This window comes from Bufo bufo, chromosome 3 (genome assembly GCF_905171765.1).
Source record: "Bufo bufo chromosome 3, aBufBuf1.1, whole genome shotgun sequence".
Classification (NCBI taxonomy): domain Eukaryota; kingdom Metazoa; phylum Chordata; class Amphibia; order Anura; family Bufonidae; genus Bufo; species Bufo bufo.
The window spans coordinates 454,477,120-454,500,294 of NC_053391.1; the positions used below are offsets into that span (position 1 = coordinate 454,477,120).

A 23,175-nucleotide genomic window follows, 5' to 3' on the forward strand; every position below is an offset into this window, starting at 1 on the left:
GGTTTTGTTTTTACAGTATTTCCTATGCAGTAAAACTGATCTGTAATTTTCACTCAGTACAATAACACCACATATGTAAAGGTTTTTTCTTTTGCGTTTTCATACTGAAAAAAATTACATTTTTTTCCTTTTATGTGTGGCAATCTGTACTTTGTATTGATACCATTTTGAGATATGTATGACATTTTGATCACTTTTTATTCAATTTTTTGTTGAGGGTGAAGAGACCTAAAAATGGTGAATTTACTATTCTGACTTTTTTTTTTTCAGTTTTGCCATGTGGGATCAGTATTTTAATAGTATGGGTGATGCCCATGATGCTTATTTTCTTTTAAATTGTTTATGTATTTTTATTTTTATTTTGGGGTAAAGGGGGTGATTTGAATTTTTATATATCTTTAATATTTTTTAAAATATTTTTTCCTTTACACTTTTTAATAGTTCCCCTAAGGAACTATAGAAAGCAGTCATTAAATGTCTTCTCACATAGACTCCAAGCATTAGCATTGGCTGGTAAATTGAACAAATACTATAGCAAAACTCCAACAGGCAAATTTGTCTTAACAATGCAGCATTTCTCTCACAATGTGATGGGAGGCAAAGTGGAAGAGTGTGCTGGAAGTCGGACCCCTGTCAATATCATATTGATGATAGGTCATCAATAAACTAGTGCTGCAAAACCCCTTTTTTTTAATTAATTATCTTTATTAATTGATGTATCAAAACAGATTACAATACAAGAAGGATTAAATAAATAATCCCTAGCTTCAATGTATTTTCCCTACACCCACCCCCCTCCCCATACCTGTGATGCGTCCAAAAAAAAAAAGAGAAAGGAAACAATTATCACAGCTAATCAGGTCCTCCAACCACCCCATATCTTAGTCCACTTCTCATCAGCTTCCCTCTGTTTATAGATGATTTTCTCATAGTTTTTTACCTTATTAACTAGGTCCATACATACATTTATATCTGGAGTATATTGAACAAACCAAGTCCGACTGACCAAAACTCTGTACCAACATTAGTATCCTACCTAGGAAGATCTTTTGATACTTATGGTTTTTTGTTTTGGAAAAAAAAAAAACTTTAATTAGCATGATTACTCAGCTCACCATACAATTATATAAAGTTAGTATAAATAAGCTTTACAAGATGGAAACCTGTGTTATACTAGCATAACTGTAGGCAAAAATTAAATGCACACCCTTTTGACCAGAATTTTAAAGCTATTCTTTCCCTCAAGCCTCATCACCTACAGGATGTCATTCCAGAGATCACCCACTGTCTTCAGCAAGGTGGTAGCCTGTGCTGGCTAGGACAAATACATTATCAGTATTATCATGAACCAAACTGGAGAATTTCAACCACTGCAAATTTGTCTTAATACAGCATTTCTCACACAATGTGAATGGAGGCAAAGAGGAAGAGTGTAGTTTTCTTTGTAGAGGTAAAAATAGGGTTGCACAGTAAACATTATGGGGGTCATTTATTAAGACCGGCATTTTAGATCTACGCTCACGTTAGATCTACCAAAGTTATGTAGAGGCGCCAGCCATCCTGCGCCAGTTCTAAATGTAAGATTGCTTCCTTGCTGGCTTAAATTTAGACCATTTTCTACACCTAAACAGGTGTGGAAAATAATGAATGAGACGGGTCCACCGGCCCGTCCCCTTCACCGCCCATGCCACACCCTCTTTTATAGACCTGGCGTGAGGGGGGGTAAGATCATGGATTGTGGCGTAAATAATCTTTGCACCTCAATCTGCACCAGATATAAAAGCCAAAAAACTGGCACATATCTGATAGTAAATGACCCCCTATGTATATTTAAAAATGTATTAAAAGACAAGGATTTGAATTATGTATTCAGGATGCCCGTTCTTAAACATTTCTTGTTCTTTGCTATTTGTGCAAAATTCAAGGTTGTCAACTTCTGGCAATAATCGTAAACTCTCTGAACTGATCAAAGATTTATAATTTTTTTGCTCCAATTTTCACAGTATTTAGCGTTCTCTAGCAGTTTATTTTATTTGCATAAAGTGTGAAAAAACTTTAGAATAATCAGTGGTTTTTCTTTACTAGTTTTTAATCTAACCTCAAATACTGTCTTTAATCAGTGCCATAAATAAAGTACTGATGAGAAAGTCCTATAGTAGGATAAATGAAAATTGAATTTTAAGCTTTAACTAAGTATTCCCCAGTTTTAAATGCACTACTATTTAGAAACCAAAAAGGTTTCTAATTATAGTTGTATAAATGCATTAGCAAAGATTGAGTTTGTGCAGCTGTGTACAATCTTCTCTTTATTGTGAAACAAAAGATGTAAAATCAGCTTCTGAAGACAGAACATTTATTAAATTTTTTTTGCAACCTTAAGTTATGTCCCTGTTTAACATTGGATGTTCTCTGAAGCATAAAATGTAAATTCAAATAGGGATGGGACCTCGACTGACTTATAGTCAGCATTCACTTCACATTACATGATGACCAGAGCCAAAAGAATTAGACCAAATTACAAGGACATTAAACCTAAAAGGTAAACACGGGACATTTTTGTATTCATTGTATTTTCTGTCCCTTGGTCAAAGCAGATTATTTTTCTGCTTTTGATTACATACTTCAGTGAGTTCATGTTTGTCTACCCAGAGGGGGCAATGCTTACATTTAAAAGTTTAATTGCTTCTTTTGGTTTATATTGATATTCATTTATATATGGGAAGTTATTAACATCTTCTGCTGGATTTCAATAGGTTTGTTTAATATTTCTGAGTGCATTTATATATTAAACTATTGTGTTTATTAGCTATGCAAACAAAGACGGTGTTGGTATAAGCTCCTAAACATCAGTCTTTCCCTTATATATGAGGAGTTAGTCCAGTATGAGCATTGTCCATTCCTTCAGTAAAATTTTTTATATTTATGGAGCTATGAAAATAAATTCATATTACTATATAGTTTTGGTGGAAAGAGAAAAAAAAATTATATTATTATAAGAGTCATTTGATTTTTAAAAATTATTTAATCTGCCCAATGAATCAATAATATATAGGGGTTACCATTATTAAACTTTAGCTGGGAGATGCAGATAAGATGAAAAGTGAAAGTAGGAGATGAGGCCAGGATGGTGGGTGATAAAGTGGTTAAGACAATATAATGTTCAAAGTCTCTTGAGCACCACTCCTGTTAAAAGGGCTGTGCAGCGCTAGTATACTGATGACCTAACCTCTGTATAGTGTAAAACAGTTGTAGAGCAGCACTAACGGACGTTATGACCACACTGATATGCAACAGCCGAGCCATGACAGCAGATCCTCAGCAGACCAACGCATAGTGTACAAAAAGAGCAGTGGCGTCACCGGGGGGGGGGGGGGGGCCAGAGGGGGCCACGGCCTTCCCTATATCACGCTGTGCCCCCCAACTAAAATGCCCCCCCCCGGGCACAGGGAGATGAGCGCTTCCATTGCGCTCATCTCCACAGTAATCTGCCTGTGCTGCGGCGGGGCAAGGGAGGGAGAGGCGTGTCCCTTCCCCTTCCTCTGATAGGCCGCCGGCCAAGTGCCTGCAGCCTATTAGAGGCCGGCGCAGGCGGCGCGATGACGTCATTGCGCCGCCTGAGCCATACAGCGCGGGACACTGGCCGGAAGAGGCCTGCATCGCATCGCTGACACTGAGGTAAGTATAATTTATTTTAATTTTTTTACAATAGTGTTACTGGCACATTGGGGCGCTTATTCCAATACTGGCACATGATGAGCGGGGGGGCTTGATGGCACATGATGGGGGGCTTAATACTGGCACATTATGGGGGGGCTTAATACTGGCAGTGGCACGTTATTGAGGGCACTTATTACTGGCACATTATTGGTGGGCACTATAGGGGCATCTACTGAGGCCACAAAGAAGGGGTATTTTATATGGGGGGCTCTGTACAGTAGCATTTTATACTGGGACACATGGTGGGTACTATGGGGAAGGGGGGAGAGGAGTACTATGGAGTCATCTACGGGGGGCACTAAGAAGGGGTATTTTATAATTGCAAATTATGGGGGACACTGAGGGCATCTACTGGGGCACGATATATGGGGAATTTTATACTGGTACATTATGGGGGGCACTAGTAGGAAGGGGGAGAGGAGCACTATGGGGGCATTTACTGGGGGCACTATATAGGGGTATTTTATACTGGCACATTATGGGGGACATTAGCTCAACTGGGGGCATAAGGGGGTATTTTTTGCATTGTCACATTATAAGGAGAATTATTTCTTCTGGGGGGCATTATGGTGGGTTTTATTACTCCCACATGGTATGACCCCCTAGTAGCATCACGAGCCTCTCCCTGCTCTGCTATCCCTCTGCCCCTTCTCCAAATCCTTATTATGAAATCTCTCTCATTAAGATAAAACACATCAGCTCCATCGAGCCCCTGGCCAAAGTGTTGAAGTTGTGTCCGAGATCCCCAAGGGCCAAGCCAAGTAATTGTATGTTTTCATGTGAAATATGTTTATGTTATAGACATATAGCATACACTGTGCCACACAATATACAGTATACCTCTACACTGTGCCACACAATGTACAGTATACCTCTACACTGTGCCACACAATATACAGTATACCTCTATACTGTGCCACACAATGTACAGTATACCTCTACACTGTGCCACACAATATAAAGTATACCTCTATACTGTTCCCCACAATGTACAGTATACCGCTGCACTGTGCCACACAATGTACAGTATACCGCTACACTGTGTAGTCTGTTCTATAAGCACCCTTGTTCTGTTGCGGCGGGCAGAAAATAATCTGGAAGTGCCCCTCCCGAGACCAGGCTCTGGATCCGCCACTGGTCTGGACTGCTCACAGGAGTGTACATTTCTTATAAACTGTAATCCGTATCCTCTGACCTGCAGAAATCAGCACTCGCTCGATAACTAACAGGCAGTACCTGTACGCTGTAGCCTGGCCCTGTTACCGAAGCTAGCCGAGTGGTGTTAGGTTAAGGTACTAGCAGAGATGAGCGGCCGCTTAATCCTGATTTAAAGCTAAAGTTACTGCAGGATATGGATTACAGTTTAGAAATGTCAAATGTACACTCCTGTAAGAGGTGGGGAGGGGGGATCTGTGGATGACACTGTTATAGGGAGGGGAATCTGTGGATGACACTGTTATGGAGGGGGAAATGGGGATGACACTGTCATGGGGTGGATCTGTGAATGACACATATAGCATAAGATGCTATATACGGTATGTGGCATCCACATATCCCCCCTCTATAAAAGTGTCATCCACAGACAGCAGGACTTTTCTTCCCTGTTGCGGTTTTAGGTATTGGGTAAAGTATCGCAGCATTTCTAAGCGTACTTGTGTAAATGTATAGCTGCCCCCCCCCTACTTTTGTCCTGGCCCCCAGTGTGCCCCCCCCCCCCCATAATTTGAAAGCTAGAGACGCCACTGAAAAAGAGGCCATGGCAGCATCTTCAGTGAGTTCTTTATTGGACAAGCTTCACAGAATGTGTGCCATAAAACCAGACAGCAACTTTTGGGCTACATGGTAGCCTTTATCAAGCTTGTCCAATAAAGAACTCACTGAAGATGCTGCCATGGCCTCTTTTTTTACACTAACCTCTGTATAGGTCATCATTATCAGATAGGCAGGGGTCTGGCTCCCAGCAACCCTGGCGATCATCTGTTTGAAGAGACCAATGCACTTGTGCGAACACTGTGGCCGTCTCACAGTTTAACTGCATGCCATTTAACATGTAGCAGTAGTACGGCGTCATTACAACTGTTCATCCCATTCAAGTGAACATATACATGTGTATGTTAGGAAAAGTGAACTGCAAGCTTAACAAGATTGAAATGCATGTTATACTAGCATAACTATTAGCTAAATTTAAATGCTCACCCTTTTGACCAAAATATTAAAGCCATACTTGCACTCAAGCCTCATCACCTGCAGGTTGTCATTCCAGAGATCACCCACTGTCTTCTGCGAGATGGCAGCTGAAGCCTGTGGTGGCTAGGACGAGGTAGAAGCTGAAGCCTGTGGTGGCTAGGACAAATAAATGATCAGTGTTATTCTGAGACAAACTGGAGAATTCCAACCACTGCGTTGTTCGCGACGACCCACTTATCTAGAAACCAAAAATGTAATGTTTGTACAGCCTAGAACTAAGGTACAGTACAGAGAGAAATTTTGAGAAATGTATCTTAAAAACATTTTTGGAGACAAAGGCCCAAATTTGCGAATAGTAATGGACGAACATCGGTTGGGATGATTCGCAAACGCACGTTCGCGATCAAATGTTCACGAACCGCGCTTTCGCAGCTGGCCCCATTCACTTTAATGGCAGGCGAACCTGAAAAACCTTCAGGTCATATATTTGCAGCCAGCAAACACTTACTAGAAGTACACAAATAGTCCCACAACATGGACAGTGACATACCAGAAGTAGATCATTGGCAAAAATTCCCACAAAAAATATGTATTTTAATCAGGGGCCATTTTTATGCATCTTAAAAGGGAAACTCTTAAAAATGTGCTCTGCTGGAGCCTAGAAATGTACAGTTGCAAGAAAAAGTATGTGAACCCTTTGGAATGATATGGATTTCTGCACAAATTGGTCATAAAATGTGATCTGATCCTTATCTAAGTCACAACAATAGACAATCACAGTCTGCTTAAACTAATAACACACAAAGAATTAAATGTTACCATGTTTTTATTGAACACACCATGTAAACATTCACAGTGCAGGTGGAAAAAGTATGTGAACCCTTGGATTTAATAACTGGTTGAACCTCCTTTGGCAGCAATAACTTCAACCGTTTCCTGTAGTTGCAGATCAGACGTGCACAACGGTCAGGAGTAATTCATGACCATTCCTCTTTACAGAACTGTTTCAGTTCAGCAATATTCCTGGGATGTCTGGTGTGAATCGCTTTCTTGAAGTCATGCCACAGCATCGCAATCAAGTTGAGGTCAGGACTCTGACTGGGCCACTCCAGAAGGCGTATTTTCTGCTGTTTAAGCCATTCTGTTGTTGTTTTACTTCTATGCTTTGGGTCGTTGTCCTGTTGCAACACCCATCTTCTGTTGAGCTTCAGCTGGTGGACACATGGCCTTAAGTTCTCCTGCAAAATGTCTTGATAAACTTGGGAATTAATTTTTCCTTCCCTGATATCAATCCGTCCAGGCCCTGACGCAGCAAAGCAGCACCAAACCATGATGCCCAACCACCATACTTCACCGTTGGGATGAGGTTTTGATGTTGGTGTGCTGTGCCTCTTTTTCTCCACACATAGTGTTGTGTGTTTCTTCCAAACAACTCAACTTTGGTTTCATCTGTCCACAGAATATTTTGCCAGTACTGCTGTGGAACATCCAGGTGCTCTTGTGCAAACTGTAAACATGCAGCAATATTTTTTTTGGACAGCAGTGGCTTCCTCTGTGGTATCCCCCCATGAAATCCATTCTTGTTTAGTGTTTTACACATTGTAGATTCGCTAACAGGGATGTTAGCATATGCCAGAGACTTTTGTAAGTCTTTAGCTGGCACTCTAGGATTCTTCTTCACCTCATTGAGCAGTCTGCGCTGTGCTCTTGCAGTCATCTTTACAGGACGGCCACTCCTAGGGAGAGTAGCAGCAGTGCTGAACTTTCTCCATTTATAGACAATTGGTCTTACCATGGACTGATGAACAGCAAGGCTTTTGGAGATACTTTTATAACCCTTTCCAGCTTTATGCAAGTCAACAATTCTTAATTGTATGTCTTCTGAGAGCTCTTTTGTGCGAGGCATAATTCACATCAGGCAATGCTTCTTGTGAAAAGCAAACCCAGAACTAGTGTGTGTTTTTTATAGTGCAGGGCAGCTGTAACCAACACCTCCAATCGCATCTCATTGATTGGACTCCAGTTGGCTGACACCTCACTCCAATTAGCTCTTGGAGATGTCATTATTTTAGGGGTTCACATACTTTTTCCACCTGCACTGTGAATGTTTACATGGTGTGTTCAATAAAAACATGGTAACATATAATTCTTTGTGTGTTATTAGTTTAAGCAGACTGTGATTGTCTATTGTTGTGACTTAGATGAAGATCAGATCACATTTTATGACCAATTTGTGCAGAAATCCATATCATTCCAAAGGGTTCACATACTTTTTCTTGCAACTGTATATCCTATCGGTTTGATGTATACAAATGTCCACGTTTTTGTATCCTACAGATTAAAAAAATGCATACGTTAATGTAATTTTTTTTCTACCATGGAACTGTATGGTGAACAGACGCCACTTTATAGCATCAGTCTGAGGCCTCTGTTAACGCATACATTTATGGTATGCATTAAATGGATGGCAAAAATAGGATGTGAATCCAGCCCTAGTGTCAGAATAAGCCCAGTACACAGCAAAGCAGCATGGCGGAGAGGGGAGGACTGTGTTTCCCAAGGATCATTTTCTACTGGGAAACATAGGGCACAGTAAATTACACTAGAATCTATATAATATATATAAGATACATGCCCTACCCCCGAATAATAATACCATTATGTGGTCATTATATAGAAATACATCTATGTTAGGCGTATTTCTGACAGATTGTGGCGCAAAAGTCCTTAGCACCACAATCTGCATATTTTTCCCGCTCATGCCAGGTCTAAAAAAGGATGGCGTGGGCAGGGAAAGGGATACAGTTATGGCCATCCAGCTATTGAATACCACCGCCATACATTGACCAGATAGCACCTCTGTACAGTGACAGGATAACACCGCCATACCATGACAAGAAAAAAGGGTATAAGAGGGCACAGTACAGGGAATGACTAGAGGCACTTTACAGGGTGTGTTAAGAGGGCACAATGCAGGGTATAAGGGGGCACAGTACGGGGTGGGAGGCACAGTCACATGACCCTGTGACATTAAAAGGTCCTTATGGTGAATGTGGTTCATACGCCACCATAATGAAAAGCAGAGGAGTGAGACAAGGGTGTGATTATGTGTCTAGAGATAAGAAAATGTAACTGTTGGCCATTATAGGACACTCGACGAGAGCAAGCCAAGAGTTCCATGGCAAATTGTGCCAGCTCTGGCCATAGGTCAAGCCTGCACACCCAGTAGTCAAGGGGTTCCTTGCTTCTCAGAGCATCCACATTGGCCGTTAACCCGATGTAGTCGGACACCTGTCGGTCTAGGGGTTCCCTGAGGCTGGATCCGGAGGGCGGCTGTCGATGGGTTGTCTACAAAAATGATCTCATATCCGAAGTGATGAACACATCTTCAATCCGCCCTCGTTTTGCAGGTGCGATAGGATTGCTACCCGCACCTGTTTCGCTGTGGGTGGAAATTCCTCTGCCATCACCCACAACAGGAGAATGCAGCATCTCTCGCAGCAAGGCCTGGATATGCTGCATTCTGAAAGCACTCTGTGATGCTAGTAAAATGTCCACCATTTTGTGTTTGTAACAGGGTCTAAGTATGTTGCCACCCAGTACAGGTCCTTGACCTTTATGGTTTTTATACAGGGTTCCCTATTCAAACACTGTAGCATGAAAGCCCCCATTTGCACTAAATTGGACGCGGTGGAGCGCCCTTGCTCATCGCCCAGGAGAATGTCATCCTCGGTCTCCTCCCCCCAGCTACGGACAACACCAGGTATTCCTGAAAAGTTTAAAGCTTGCTCTTCTTGCTCCTCCTCTTCTTCCTCCTCCCCCCAGCCACCATCTTCCTTTGACTCTTTTTCAGACTTCTGCCGACTTGTCTCAGATGGATTAGCACCCCTCTGGGAATTCATTCAGCATTGCGACTTCCTCATCTTCCAGTTCCTGCTCCTTGACGGCTTGATCAAGGCCACAACGCAATGCACGCTCCAAAAAGGTGTAAGGTACAATGTCACTGATGGTGCCCTGGCTGTGACTAACCAGCTTGTTAAACTCATCAAATGACCACAGAAGTCTGCATGCGCCGCGCATGAGCAGCCACTGGTGCGGTGAAAAGAAACCAAGCTCCCCAGAACCTGTCCTGCCGCAGAGTTCGTACAGGTAGTCGTTAACTGCATGTTTCTGCTGGATAAGCCTATCAAGCAAATACAAGGTGGAGTTCCAGCGCGTCAGGCAGTCACAAATCAGATGTCTGATGGGCAAGTGGTGTCGCCGCTAAACGTCAGCAAGGCAAGCCATGACCATGTAAGATCTTCTAAAATGGCCAGATATTTTCCTGGCCTGCGGCAAGACATCCTGGACCCTGGGGGTATTTGTCAATGAATAGCTGCACGACTAAGTTCAGGACGCGTGCCATGCACGGCACATGTGTCATTTTGCCCCATTTAGGCGCGCTCAGCAGATTGGCACCGTTGTCGCAGACCACTTTACCAACTGCTAAATTGAGCAGGGTTAGCCACTGATCGGCCTGCGACCGCAGAACTGAAAGCAGTGCAGGATCGGTGTGGCTCTTGGCTTCCAGGCACAACAGCCGCAGCACAGGATGGAAACATCTCACCTGGTACATCGAATAGGTTCTGGGGAGCTTGGGGGGTGCAGCGGAAGAGGTGGAAGCAGTGTAAAAGGAGGAGTCAGCCGAGGAGAAGACGGAGGATGGAGTAGGAGGAGAAGGAGGAGGCAGGCCTGCATGCAAACTGTGGCGGTAACACCAAATCCACACGGGTGCCATGCGTTACATGCTTGACGGCCATCAGAAGGCTCACCCAGTGGGCAGTAAAAGTTATGTATCTTCCCTGCCCATGTTTGCTAGACCACGTGTCTGTGGCAAGATGTCTCTTGGCACCGAAACCGTGTGCCAGAGCTATATTAACTTGCCGCTGAACAAGGCCATATAGTTCAGGGATGCCCTTCTGGAAGAAATATTTCCTTCTGAGGACCTCCCATTGCGGTGTGCCAATAGCCACAAATTTTCTAAAGGCCTACGAGTTTATCAATTTATATGGCAGTAGTTGGCGGGCTAGCAGTTCTGACAAGCCAGCGGTCAGCCGTTGGGCAAGAGGATTATCCGGTGTTGTAATTTTTTTACACTCGAACATTTGGGCCACGGAAGCCTGTCTTGTGCCAGATGAGCACGATGACAGCACAGTGGAAGTTGGAGTGGAGGACAAATGGGAGGAGAGAGGAGAAGGAGAAAAGGCAAGACATTGAGCACCGAGTGTGGCTTTGTGAGTTCTGATGGCGTTGCTCCCACTGGGCTCGGTGATGGGAGGCCAGGTGCCTTCTTAAGGCGGTCGTCCCTAGGAGAGTGTTGGGCTTACCGCGACTTACGCGTTGACAGCACAGGGTGCAGATAGCAACACTATTGTCAGCAGCTGACACGTTAAAAAAAGCCCACACTGCGGAGCCATGTGCCGGCGTCCTGGGAGCACAAGATATGACAGTGCATGGTGGATGGCTCGCTCCAGATACATTTGCAGTCTGCTTTTTGCCTCCTGTGCACTGCGAGTTCTGTCTGCTTCTCCTCCTCATCTGCTGCTCAGTCTCTCCCTCTGAACCCCCCTCCTCTTCCTCTCTTGTGGGCACCCAAGTGACGGCCATCGACACGTCATCATCATCACCTTCACCACCACTGACAGAGATCTCGGAGTAGGCAGCAACCGCGGGGACCACCCTTCTTGGGCTGATGTGGGTACGGTCATCAGACTGCTGGGTGGCGGCCATTGCTACCTTCTCTTCCTAATCCGATGCCAAGAATGGCTGCGCATCGTTAAGGTCTGGGAATGGATGGGAAAATAATTCCTCTGACTCGAGTGGAGGGGCTATGGTGGTGGTGTCTTTGGGGGTGCACAGAGCAGAGAGTGAGGAGGGTGGAGATGCAGAGGATCAGGAGGGTGCAGAAACAGAAGGCTGAGTGAGCCACTCAACCGACTCTGGTGGTTCCTTTAAAAGTAATCAAACGCACCTTCTCCAATTTCCCACTTAGGCTTTGGCCTGGCACACCTGCCCGACCCCTACCACCCCTGCGGAATGGCCTGCCTCTTCCTGTGCCTGTTATTTTCAAAATAACCCTGTGCCAAATACCCTAGAGAAAAGCAGTATTTGTGGAAGCTTATATATGGCAGGCCTCAATGAGTTGACAACTGAAGCTGGTATATCACGCTCAAGCAGTAATTTTGTGGACCCAGGTATATGGAAAACCTCTATCACTATTTTGTGGAAGCTGATATATGGCAGGCCTCAATCAGTATTTTCTGGAAGCATGCAAATGCACTAAAACTTACTATGTTAGAAAGTATATTATAAGTATATCACACCCCTCTGTGCATCACACCTATCGATAGCACAACATTACCAGTCCTTAAAAGGACTTTTGTGGGCCTATTAGCTAGCGTTTGGTGTCCCTAATTTCCTCACAGCCTGTCCCTGTTCCAAAATGCAACCTCTCCTTACACTGGCAAAACACAATGTAAAATGGCTGCCAGATCGGGTTCTGTTATAGGGTTGGATGTGTGCCCATTTGCTGAAACATCTCAATTGGCTGTCCTGTCCCACCTGATGGATGTGTCATGGGTCAAAGTTCAGTACAATGCAATAGAATAAGACGCACGTGGACATATGTTTGCATGTTCGGGGCGAACCGCAAGGTCATCACTATTTGCGAATGTGAGTGCACCTATTTTGGTCTAAATAGTGCCAAAAACATTGCACAATTTGCTGCATCTAGGATTAGGGTAAGTTTCTGAAGCTTCTTGAAAAAATCCACATGGTTTCATGGGAAAGGGGCATGGTCTACAATGTAACATTTTGTGCGAAAATTGTGCCACAATTCTGGCGTACAAATGTATCCCAAAATAAACCAATCAATAGTTGGTGTAGCATAATACAAAAGTGTCTGACTATAGTATACGCCTGACTTATCATCCAGCCTGAGCCACTATGATATATATCAGGTACAAGACATTATAATTCCATATGGTCCTGTGAAAGAAGCAGTGGCCATAACAGGGAATCACACCGCAAATCCACAGTGGACATGTTTGTCTGAAATTAGCCTTACAGTCCAAAAAACACTTAAAATGTTATCGGTCCCACAACAATTTTCTCTTTGTTTGTAGTCTATGTTGTCATAATAACCTACATTTAATGCAGGGACGTCGCTAGTCATGTAGATTCGGGGCCTGGGCCCTGGACTACAAGAACATTGCCCCAAATTTCTGACAGATGTCTGTATGTTTCTCTGCAATGGCAGCTTCTTTCATAAATATTGAGTCACCAGTGTGGGGCTGCAGTGTGGCTCTAAATGACATCAGCAAGGGGCACATTAAACCTGAAAGGAGCTGCTACATTATGCCCCTGGCTGAAGAGCAATGAGGCCGGCCACCAGCTCCACACTGGTGTCTCAGTATCAGAGCAGGAAGCAGGGCTTGTGCTATGCCTCGCCCCTCACTCAGGCATAGAATCGGAGGACCGGACCCAGCCCTACAGGAGAATTTACCAGGACAAGCAGATTCCAGAGCTACTGCAGCCTGTCCTGCTGTAGCTGTCCAGGTCACCAGTGCTGCAGTGTGACAGGCCTTATAAAAATGGCCTCTGCCAGCCCAGCAGCAGCCACTACCATTGTGATTCCATGGAACAGCAGTGAGGTGTGTTGCACTGCAGGACAGCTTCATGTGGAGAACGTTCTGCTGCCTGCAACATCCTCCAGCATGACCGGTTTGGCATTGGGTCAGTAATGGTGTGGGGTGGCATTTCTTTGGAGGGCCGCACAGCCCTCCATGTGCTCGCCAGAGGTAGCCTGACTGCCATTAGGTACAGAGATGAGATCCTCAGACCCCTTGTGAGACCATATGCTGGTGCGGTTGGCACTGGGTTCCTCCTAATGCAAGACAATGCTAGACCTCATGTGGCTGGAGTGCATCAGCAGTTCCTGCAAGACAAAGGCATTGATGCTATGGACTGGCCCGCTTGTTCCCCAGACCTGAATCCAATTGAGCACATCTGGGACATCATGTCTCGCTCTATCCACCAACGTCACGTTGCACCACAGACTGTCCAGGAGTTGGCAGATGCTTTAGTCCAGGTCTGGGAGGGGATCCCTCAGGAGACCGTCCGCCACCTCATCAGGAGCATGCACAGGCGTTGTAGGGAGGTCATACAGGCATGTGGAGGCCACACACACTACTGAGCCTCATTTTGACTTGTTTTAAGGACATTAAATCAAAGTTAGATCAGCCTGTAGTGTGTTTTTCCACTTTAGTTTTGAGTGTGATCCAAATACAGACCTCCATGGGTTTAAAATTTGATTTCCATTTATTTATTTTTGTGTGATTTTGTTGTCAGCACATTCAACTATGTAAAGAACAAAGTATTTCAGAAGAATATTTAATTAATTCAGATCTAGGATGTGTTATTTCTGTGTTCCCTTTATTTTTTTGATCAGTGTATATATATATATATATATATATATATATACACATACACACACACACACACACACACACACCACACAGTAGATTATATTTTTTTTCCGGGGGTAGGCATGTGCCTTGGGGCTTGTGTCCCTGATCTTTAAGACCCTATCAACGACCCTGATTTAAAGGTTGTATTGTAAAGATACAGTATGCTAATAGTTTTGGTAATTGTCATTTCTAAACAGTGTTCTGTTACAATAGCAAATAATTTTTATGCCGTCACAATAGTGTTTGATTTTATTCCAAGCCAGTTTAAGATTGTGATGTCTCAAAAATATTTGCAATCTTTTATAAGATGTATTCCACTATAAAATCATGAGAATAGTGCGTCTTCCTAGACTGTAGTCAGTTTTGCTGACATCACGATAGTCTTACTTACTTTACCTATTTTGAAATATCATAACAGACTGTGGATTCTAGTTTGATGATGTCACAGTATTGCTTTTCTTTGCTCCTAGGCTGTTTTCCATTGTGATGTCACAAATCACTGTCTTTTCCAAATTTTCCATTGTAAAAATAGTTATAGCGTATGCCTTTATTTCTAGACTGTTTTGTTGTGATGATATATTGGCAGGTTTTGCTATCTATAAGTTGTGCTTATTTTGAGGATTTCACAGTAAACTGTCCTTACTTATTAATTTTATGTTTTAGTTGTTAATGTTACCATGTTCTGTTGTAATATCATAAGTGTGTATTTGATTTTTATCCCATTCTGGCCCTTTTTGAGGCAAGATGTCTCTTCCCAGTAAACCCCTTTAAAGTCAAATGAGGAGTTGGAAACTGACTTATTTCAAAGAAATGAAAATCAGGCATACTGTAATATAAAGTACGTAGTATATGGCAATGTACTTCTAGATCCAGCCCTATACCGGCCATTCATTATTTTAATTGCTCTGCTAAATTCTCTTTAGGTTGGCACTCAGGGATATATAATTTTGCAGGGTGCATGTCTCTTCTTCTTCTGCTCTCTTCCCAGTTCAGGGGGCATGCCCTTCTGTTGCAGCTGTCTCACTGTAATTGTCACAACTGGAAGTGAGCATCTGCGTCAACTTTAGTAGGTGTATGTGCATATTATTATACAGAGGTTGAATTAGTCGGGCAATTTGTTGCCAAATTGCCCTGGAAAGTTGTGGATGATATTATGGGGCACCCTAGGACTATAGGCAACTCATTTCATCTTTACCACCAAGCCTACATTAGTAATCTTAAAGTGACAGCAACATATATGGCTATGGGTTAACACATGGCTGTTGTTGGTAACCGTCTCTCTACAAACAAACCAAATTGTATACCTGGCGTCATTTGATTCTCTAACTTTCCTGTGTTGTGGACTAATCAAAATGCCATAAATTAGAATTTGATCCCAATTTTGGAAAAATTTGGTCGAAATTTAATTTGTTTTAAATCCATTAGCCTATCTCTAGTCCTAAGGGGGGACGGAAACATCAATGGCAGATCATACCTTGGTTTGTTTTATAACGCTTGTCCAAGAATATTCAAATTTGTTAGAAAAGGTGCCTCCATGTGTATCTTATGGTGTTCAGTAGGGTAGTCTTAGGTAAGTACATTGGTAACTGTGCTCCATTTATCTCCTCTTTAAAAAAAAATACTGTTCAGTTACATAAAGATTATTTTCTCATTATTGAAACACATTTTGAATGCTATGCTTTTATAACATTTTAGCAGTTCATTTCAATTAATTGAGGATAACTAACCCTATAAACTGTCCTATCACTTGGGCAGATATATGACAGATATATTACAGATATTTTAGTTCAACGCTTTTCCATTTTCAACTTCACCAGCATTTCTTATTTTCATTGACAATTTTGCTGCTTGTGATAGAAATTGCAATCTCCACTTCAGCAAAGAATGCCACAATGTAAGCAAAAGGCCATAAAGAAAAATGAAATAACCTGGATATAATATCCCTAATCAATCTGAGGGAAAATTTTGGCTCATGAATTATTTGAGTGCCTCAAACAGTTATAGAGCTAGATTCTACTTTGAAAAGGCAGAGAAATTATAATAGCTATTTAAAGAATGTGCTTTATGTTTCGAATAAAAAATATTTAAGATGTTTGCTCTTCACAAATGCCCGTGAACATGTAAAAGAACATTTTGTACAAATGCTTTTGTAAGTGACTATAAATTGAATAGTATAATGTATATTGTCTCAGCAATTATGCACATCAGGCATTTTTCTTTAAAGCACACGTTAAAATACAGTTCATTTAGTTACCATGGAGGTATTATCCAGGCATAATTCAATGAACAGAATTTAAATAAAAGACTAAAATAAATTGTCACAAAAAGATATATAATGCACTGAAAATCATAATGATTTAGCTTAGAATATCATTGCAAGCACTTTATACATGTTGATGAAAGTAATATTGTGTAAGAATTACCTTGTATATTGGGTTTTATTATACTGGTATTGTTCATCCACAAGAAAAAAAGTATGTTTTCCTAAATTCAACTCCTTTTTCAGATATGAGAAGCAATTCATGTTTTTTTTTTTTATTGATATGTTCGCTAGTAAGGCTGCATTCACACAACCACAACATGGCTTTGTGCTATATATTCAGTTCCAAAGACCAGATGACATTTTGTCATATAATGAAAAAAAGTCTCTTCTAAAACGGCAATATAAATTGAAAACAGGCATGTGTGATTCGGCATGACAGGATTCAACTCTGTCCACAGCACTTGATAGGGATATTTGGCTTGTGGGTGCAATTTCAGGATCAACCTAAAATGCACTCTAACCTTTACAGGTGAACTTAATGTGACCTCCTCTAAACGTTTAACTACACATGTCCAACTGTTCAATGTTTCAGTACTTTTTGCATGACCTGCTGTTCTCTAACATGAAGCTTAACGGCAGAATTCACATTAGGTGTTTGATCCATGAATTGCCCAGTACATTTCCAGGTTCAATTAGAATTTACATTTAAACAGTCCTCCTCATGCTGTTCACATTTTGACATCATGGGACCAAGACGACACCTAACAATTGATCAACAAGTACCTTGCCATTGGAAGGCTTCAAGCAGGGTGTTCTCAGATGGAAGTGGCCACTGAGCTTAGAGTGTCACAGAATGTCATCAGCAGGTTGCAACAGAGATACAGAGAGACGAAGAGTCACAAAAGTATAGAAGTGAATACCCTTTGGCCACATCCCACACTGAGGACGTCTTTATTGCGAACAATGCCCCGCGGAACCGGATAATGACTGCTACACAACTCTAGGTAAATTTAAAGGAGGTGAGAGGCACCCAAGTGTCATATCAGACAATTCAAAGCCATTTATATCAGAGCCGTCTGCGTGCTAGACGACCTACAAGGGTACCTGACCACACCACCAGGCACAGGCATCATAATCTTGCATGGGCCAGGGTGCATCTATGCTGGACAAGGGACTAGTGGACCTCAGTTCTGTTCAATGATAAGTCTATTCGCGCTGAGCAGAAATGATGGCCACCAACAATGTTGGAGCCGTCAAGGAGAGTGCTATGCATCAGCCACTGTCACCAGACAAGTCTTTGGTGGTGATGGTGTTAGTGTGGGCAAGTGTGTCTAGTCAATACAGAACTGTCCTACATTTTGTGAATGATAGTGAAAAGCCCATACTACTTGAATAACAATTAATCATTGTGCCTCTGCATGAACAACACCGGCCTAATTTAATCTTCATCTACGAGTTGCATCATTAGGGAACGGCTGCTAGAGATGGGGGTACTTCAAATGAAGTGGCCTGCACTTTTTCTAGACCTGAATCTCATTGAAAACATATGGGATCAGCTGAGTTGCTGGGTAGAGGCTAGAAACTCTGTATCCCATAACCTCAATGACCTGAGGGCTGCCTCAGCAGACAATTTAACTTGTGAACAGCATGAAACGTCGTTGTCAAGCTGTAATTGATGCTGAAGGCCACATGACAAATGGAAACATTTTTTGTGGGGGTATACCCACCCCTGGTTTTTGCTTCATTTGATTTTTTTTTAGATGAGGAACTCACCATTGCATACATCATTAATAATAATATCACTGTAGCCTGAACTTTTTACGTTTTCCATAAATTTTGCACGCAAGCCAAATATCCCTAACATTTTACGAATAGTATATGTGGATCTTTTTAACGTGCAGAAATGCAGCTTAAGTCCTCATTCAGACTGGTGGTATATTGCACCTGTCTGTCTATATTCTGAATATAAGAATCAAAACCCCCGTATTTTTACTGAACCAAACTTTAAGTGCCATAGAGCTCAGAGATGTTGTCTAAAACACAAATACAGTATATAATTTGTGCCAAATTGTTACTTTTAGGCATTAAAACTACAACAGATTTAAAAATGGTCCAAAACACAGGCCAAAGATAAAAGGAGTCATAAAATGAAGCACAATATTTGCATGGATTTATGAAAAATACTAGTTTAACTGCATGCCAAGACATCTACTGCATATATGTATATCACATATACCGTAGATAGACAGATAGAATTTTTGCATGAATGTTCATCCAGTCTGATTGCAACATGGATCAAGAAGGAATTATTGTCCCATTTAGGGCCCTTACATCTCCCAAAAGTCTGCAGTAGTTGTAATTACACTACATCACCACTACAAAGGAGATGACACATGGGTAAACTTTGAAGAAGCTGCGCTCGTGCAAGGGCAGCAGCCCCTTCAAACAGCTGATAGTCCATCATTATCAGATCAATGGATCGCGACTATCTTGATGACAGGCCATCAATATTATGCCATTGCTGGCTCACAGAATTAATTAGTTTTTCCTAATATTTTAGCTTCTGCTCTATTGAACTGAAGAAAAAACATATGTTCAGAATACAATACACATAATTGCAATAGACAAAACAACTATTTCTCTGGCAAAGACATGGTGATGACTCCATGTGGGCCATCGGGTAGCAGGCTCACAGTGGGCCTTTTGTTTACTTTAACTTTGGTTTGTCATTTAAAGAGCATGTTGACACAACCAATGCCTTCCCCTTCACCCAAGCCTAATGTACCCTACCATCTTTCCAAGGATTTCCTACTGCTAACTGCCCTGGCTATAGCCTTAAGAACATGTGATAGGCATGCCTACTTTATAATTTCCAATGCCACAGCTTAATTCTGGAATCCAAAGCTTAAAAGCTCATCCTACTGTATGTAACCATGGCTAAATGACACTACTGAAGCAATGAAGAGTAGGACACCTATTGAAGAGCTTGAAATGTAGGAAGATTAGCATTAGAGAGGAGCCAAGCAACTTCATATGCTACATCCGAAGTCGCTTTGTTAAAAAATTTGTTATAATACTGTACAGAGATTTATTAGAATGTATGGGCTTCGATGAGCCGAAGTAAGTTATTCACGAAGTCGCGCGAGACTTCATTGAATAACTTTGATAATTGATTATTATAGTGAAAAACCTTGGAACTGAACTCTGCTTCAGTTTCAAGGTACCACTCGGTACCAAGTTTTGAAGTGGTTTTTCACTGTAATAATCAATTACTGAAGTTATTCAGAGTCTCACACGAATAACTTCGGCTCAACGGAGCCCATACATTCCTATACTGTACGGAGACGAATCTCTGTACAGTATTATAACAATTTTTTTTTAGCGAAGCTGCTCCGGAAGTAGCATCCAAAGCTTGCCTCACTTATCTCTAATTATCATGTTTTCAATCAAATGTATTAGTATTTAAATATAATAATTAGGCATTATTGGGTTAGAAACGTTTTAATGTAGGCATTTACAAAACACACCCACACCCATTTTGGGTCCAAATTCAACTTTATTTTCAGTTGATGTATTTTCTTTTGTCTCAAACATATCAAGTCTTGATTATTGTAGTACATGCATTTGTAGATCATACACTGAAAACACCATTGTTACAGTTAAACCCATCAAAACATGAAAATACGTTTGTGCTTTCGACAGTTACAAAATTTGCATTAATAACCAAAAATGATAATGCAGGTTTTTACTACACCGTGTGGCTTACTGTAAGAGTCCATTCACACGTCCGCAATTTCTATGGTCCGTAATTCCGTTCCCGAAAAAAATAGAACATGTCCTGTTCTTGTCCGCAATTGCGGACAAGAATAGGCATATTCTACAGTGCCGGCAATGTGCGGTCTGCAAAATGCGGAACGCACATTACCGCTGTCCGTGTTTTGCGGCTCCGCGGCTCCATGGATCCGCAAAACACATTGCGGACGTGTGAATGGAGCCTAAGGCATTGGTTTATCCTCCTACTTAGAAAACCATAATGAGAAAATACTGAACTGAATAATAATTAATGTGGAATAATATTGATATATTATCCACTTAATTTGTCCACAAAGTTCAAAAACTCTTCACAATTAAAAGTGGGCAATTATATTGCATATTTGCCTATGTGCAACTATTTTCTAATGCATCAATTAACTGTTGCATAGACTTATCTCAAAGTGTATGACTTCATGTAAAGTATTAGAAATAATGCTATTTTTTCTTGAATACAGCAGGGATCATTAATTCCACCAGCCCTTCATATACAGCCATGGATTAATTAGATCAGTGTAACTGCTGAAATGGTAATCTTCTCTTGTAGTTTATGAATTCCATTGCAATACAACATGGGACACCAACAGATAAGTCATTCCAATTGTAGTGGAAACAATCATCATGGGAAATCCCAACCTGAAACAGAAGAAAACATTTTTTTTTCAGTAGGATTCAATCATCTATGGTATGGTAAACATTGCCCTATTATTTATTTGAAGGTATCATAAATACATTTTGACTGAGGATGTAGCTATTGTCTTGGGGAATAGTAGATCAACTACTGGGCAGTATATATTTTGTGTCTTTGACGACTAGTTTTCAGAAACGATTATCATACTATATGTTTTTATTATAACTTAAAAACACCCAAGATTTCTAACAAAACTAAAAAAATAATAAAAAGTTAGCCTCAACTTATAGATGCTTCAAAAACGTGACGCTCTTTCTCAACACCATATTTCTCAATGTATTTACACCAGACAACTGACAAATACATTGATGATTCTCCTCATATGATTCTAAATCGCCGTTTCACTTCACATATTACAAATATGGCTGCAGCCACCACTAGGGAAAAATAAGCAAATAGGAATTTATTAAAGGATTAAAGTGTTTCAGATCAGTTAACCCCTTTGCGTTTAGTGCAATACTATTACATTAGAAAGTGAAGGCAGTTATTGATGTCTGCCATAATAGTACATCACAGTGACAGAGCGGGTTCAGAAGCTGTGCACATACCGTGGCTTGAGGGTGCCAATTGTATTATACAGCTGGCACCTGGATCTCACTGCTACAATTGGAGATAACTCAGATCCTGGCAGTCTAGCCCCACAGATGTCATGGTCTATAGCGACTGCGGCATCTGAGAGGTTAGGCCAATGGAGGAAGCTCCCTCTGTCCTCTGATTGGAATCCCACAAATGCAATAGTGGGTGCTGGATCCTTTTTGATCTTACAGAAATATTACATCATCTAGTACAAGCGATCAACTGATTGCAGGTTCAAGTCACACAAAAAAAAGCGAACACTTGAATTAAAGGGATTGTCAGTTATTTTTTTGTTCTTTCTATGTTCCTAACTGGGCAAATATAACAGCTTTCCAATTAACTCACTTTATCTCCAGTGGCTGGTTTCTCAGATTTGACAGAGGGTCACATGACCTGTGATGTCAGCTTCTCTCCCTGCTCTGATAAAAGTAATTTACAAGCCTGTAAACAAGACGTCACTGCTGGCCACGCCCCCCTTCACTGCCGTCTGCTCTCTCTCCTAGGATTCTTAACCCCTTCAGCTGCACACACTGGGTATCTGCAGCAGTGACAATTCTGGGCACAGGAGCTGAAGGACTAGAGAGAGCATTGCACAAGAAGGTAGGGGGAAGATCCTGTGTGTATAAGCAGTGTCATTATACAGGTGGGACTTGTAGTTCTACACATACAAGTTGCTGTCGATTCTCCCAGCACTCAGGGCAGCTCTTGTATCCACTCCCTTAGCAGTGTCATTATACAGCTGGGACTTGTAGTCCTACATATACAACATGCTGCTGAGTCTCCCAGCAGGCAGACATGTCACTCAGGGCAGCTCTTGTATACACTCCCTTAGCAGTGCAGAGGCAGAGATGGTTTTTATTACATGTAAACAAAGGGCCAGAAAAGAACCAGGGAAACATATTGGGTATCACCACATCTGTAATGACACAATCTATTAAATTATCACATTGTTTCACTTGCACGTTAAACAAAGCAAAAAAAATAAATAAAAATACCCCTATGCCAGAATTATTTTTATCGTCACTACGATTCCCCCAAAACTTATAAATTATAAGAGATTGGCTTTGAGAGGTTAATAAATGGTGGACTAGAAGCTCCACTTTGCTATTAAGGATGAAACCGGATACTGCTACTGGCTGCATGCGGTCAAGCCACGACATGACAGGTTGGCCAATGGTTCTATCATTTTGCTGCATAAAGTGTATACTTTACTTTTTTTTATGCAACAAAATCTACAACATGTAAAACTGGCTTAAAGGACATCTGTCAGCAGATTTGTACCTATAAAACTGGCTGACCTGTTGCATGTGCGCTTGGCAGCTGAAGGCCCATGTTCATATGTGCCCACATTGTTGACAAAAATGGTTTTATTATATGAAAATGATCCTCTATAAGCAATGGGGATGTTGCCATTACACTTAGAG

General features: G+C 41.6%; 1 protein-coding gene across 1 annotated transcript in view; it reads right to left on the minus strand.

Moving 5' to 3' along the window:
• Window positions 1–20,667: 20,667 nt before the first annotated feature.
• Window positions 20,668–23,175, minus strand: part of OCA2 (OCA2 melanosomal transmembrane protein) — a 483,235-nt gene continuing 480,727 nt past the window's right edge. Inside the window, exon 24 of the mRNA XM_040425133.1 lies at window positions 20,668–21,120. Within this exon, the coding sequence (XP_040281067.1) occupies window positions 21,033–21,120 (88 nt within the window). The 3' untranslated portion in view covers window positions 20,668–21,032. The remainder of the gene's footprint in view (window positions 21,121–23,175) is intronic.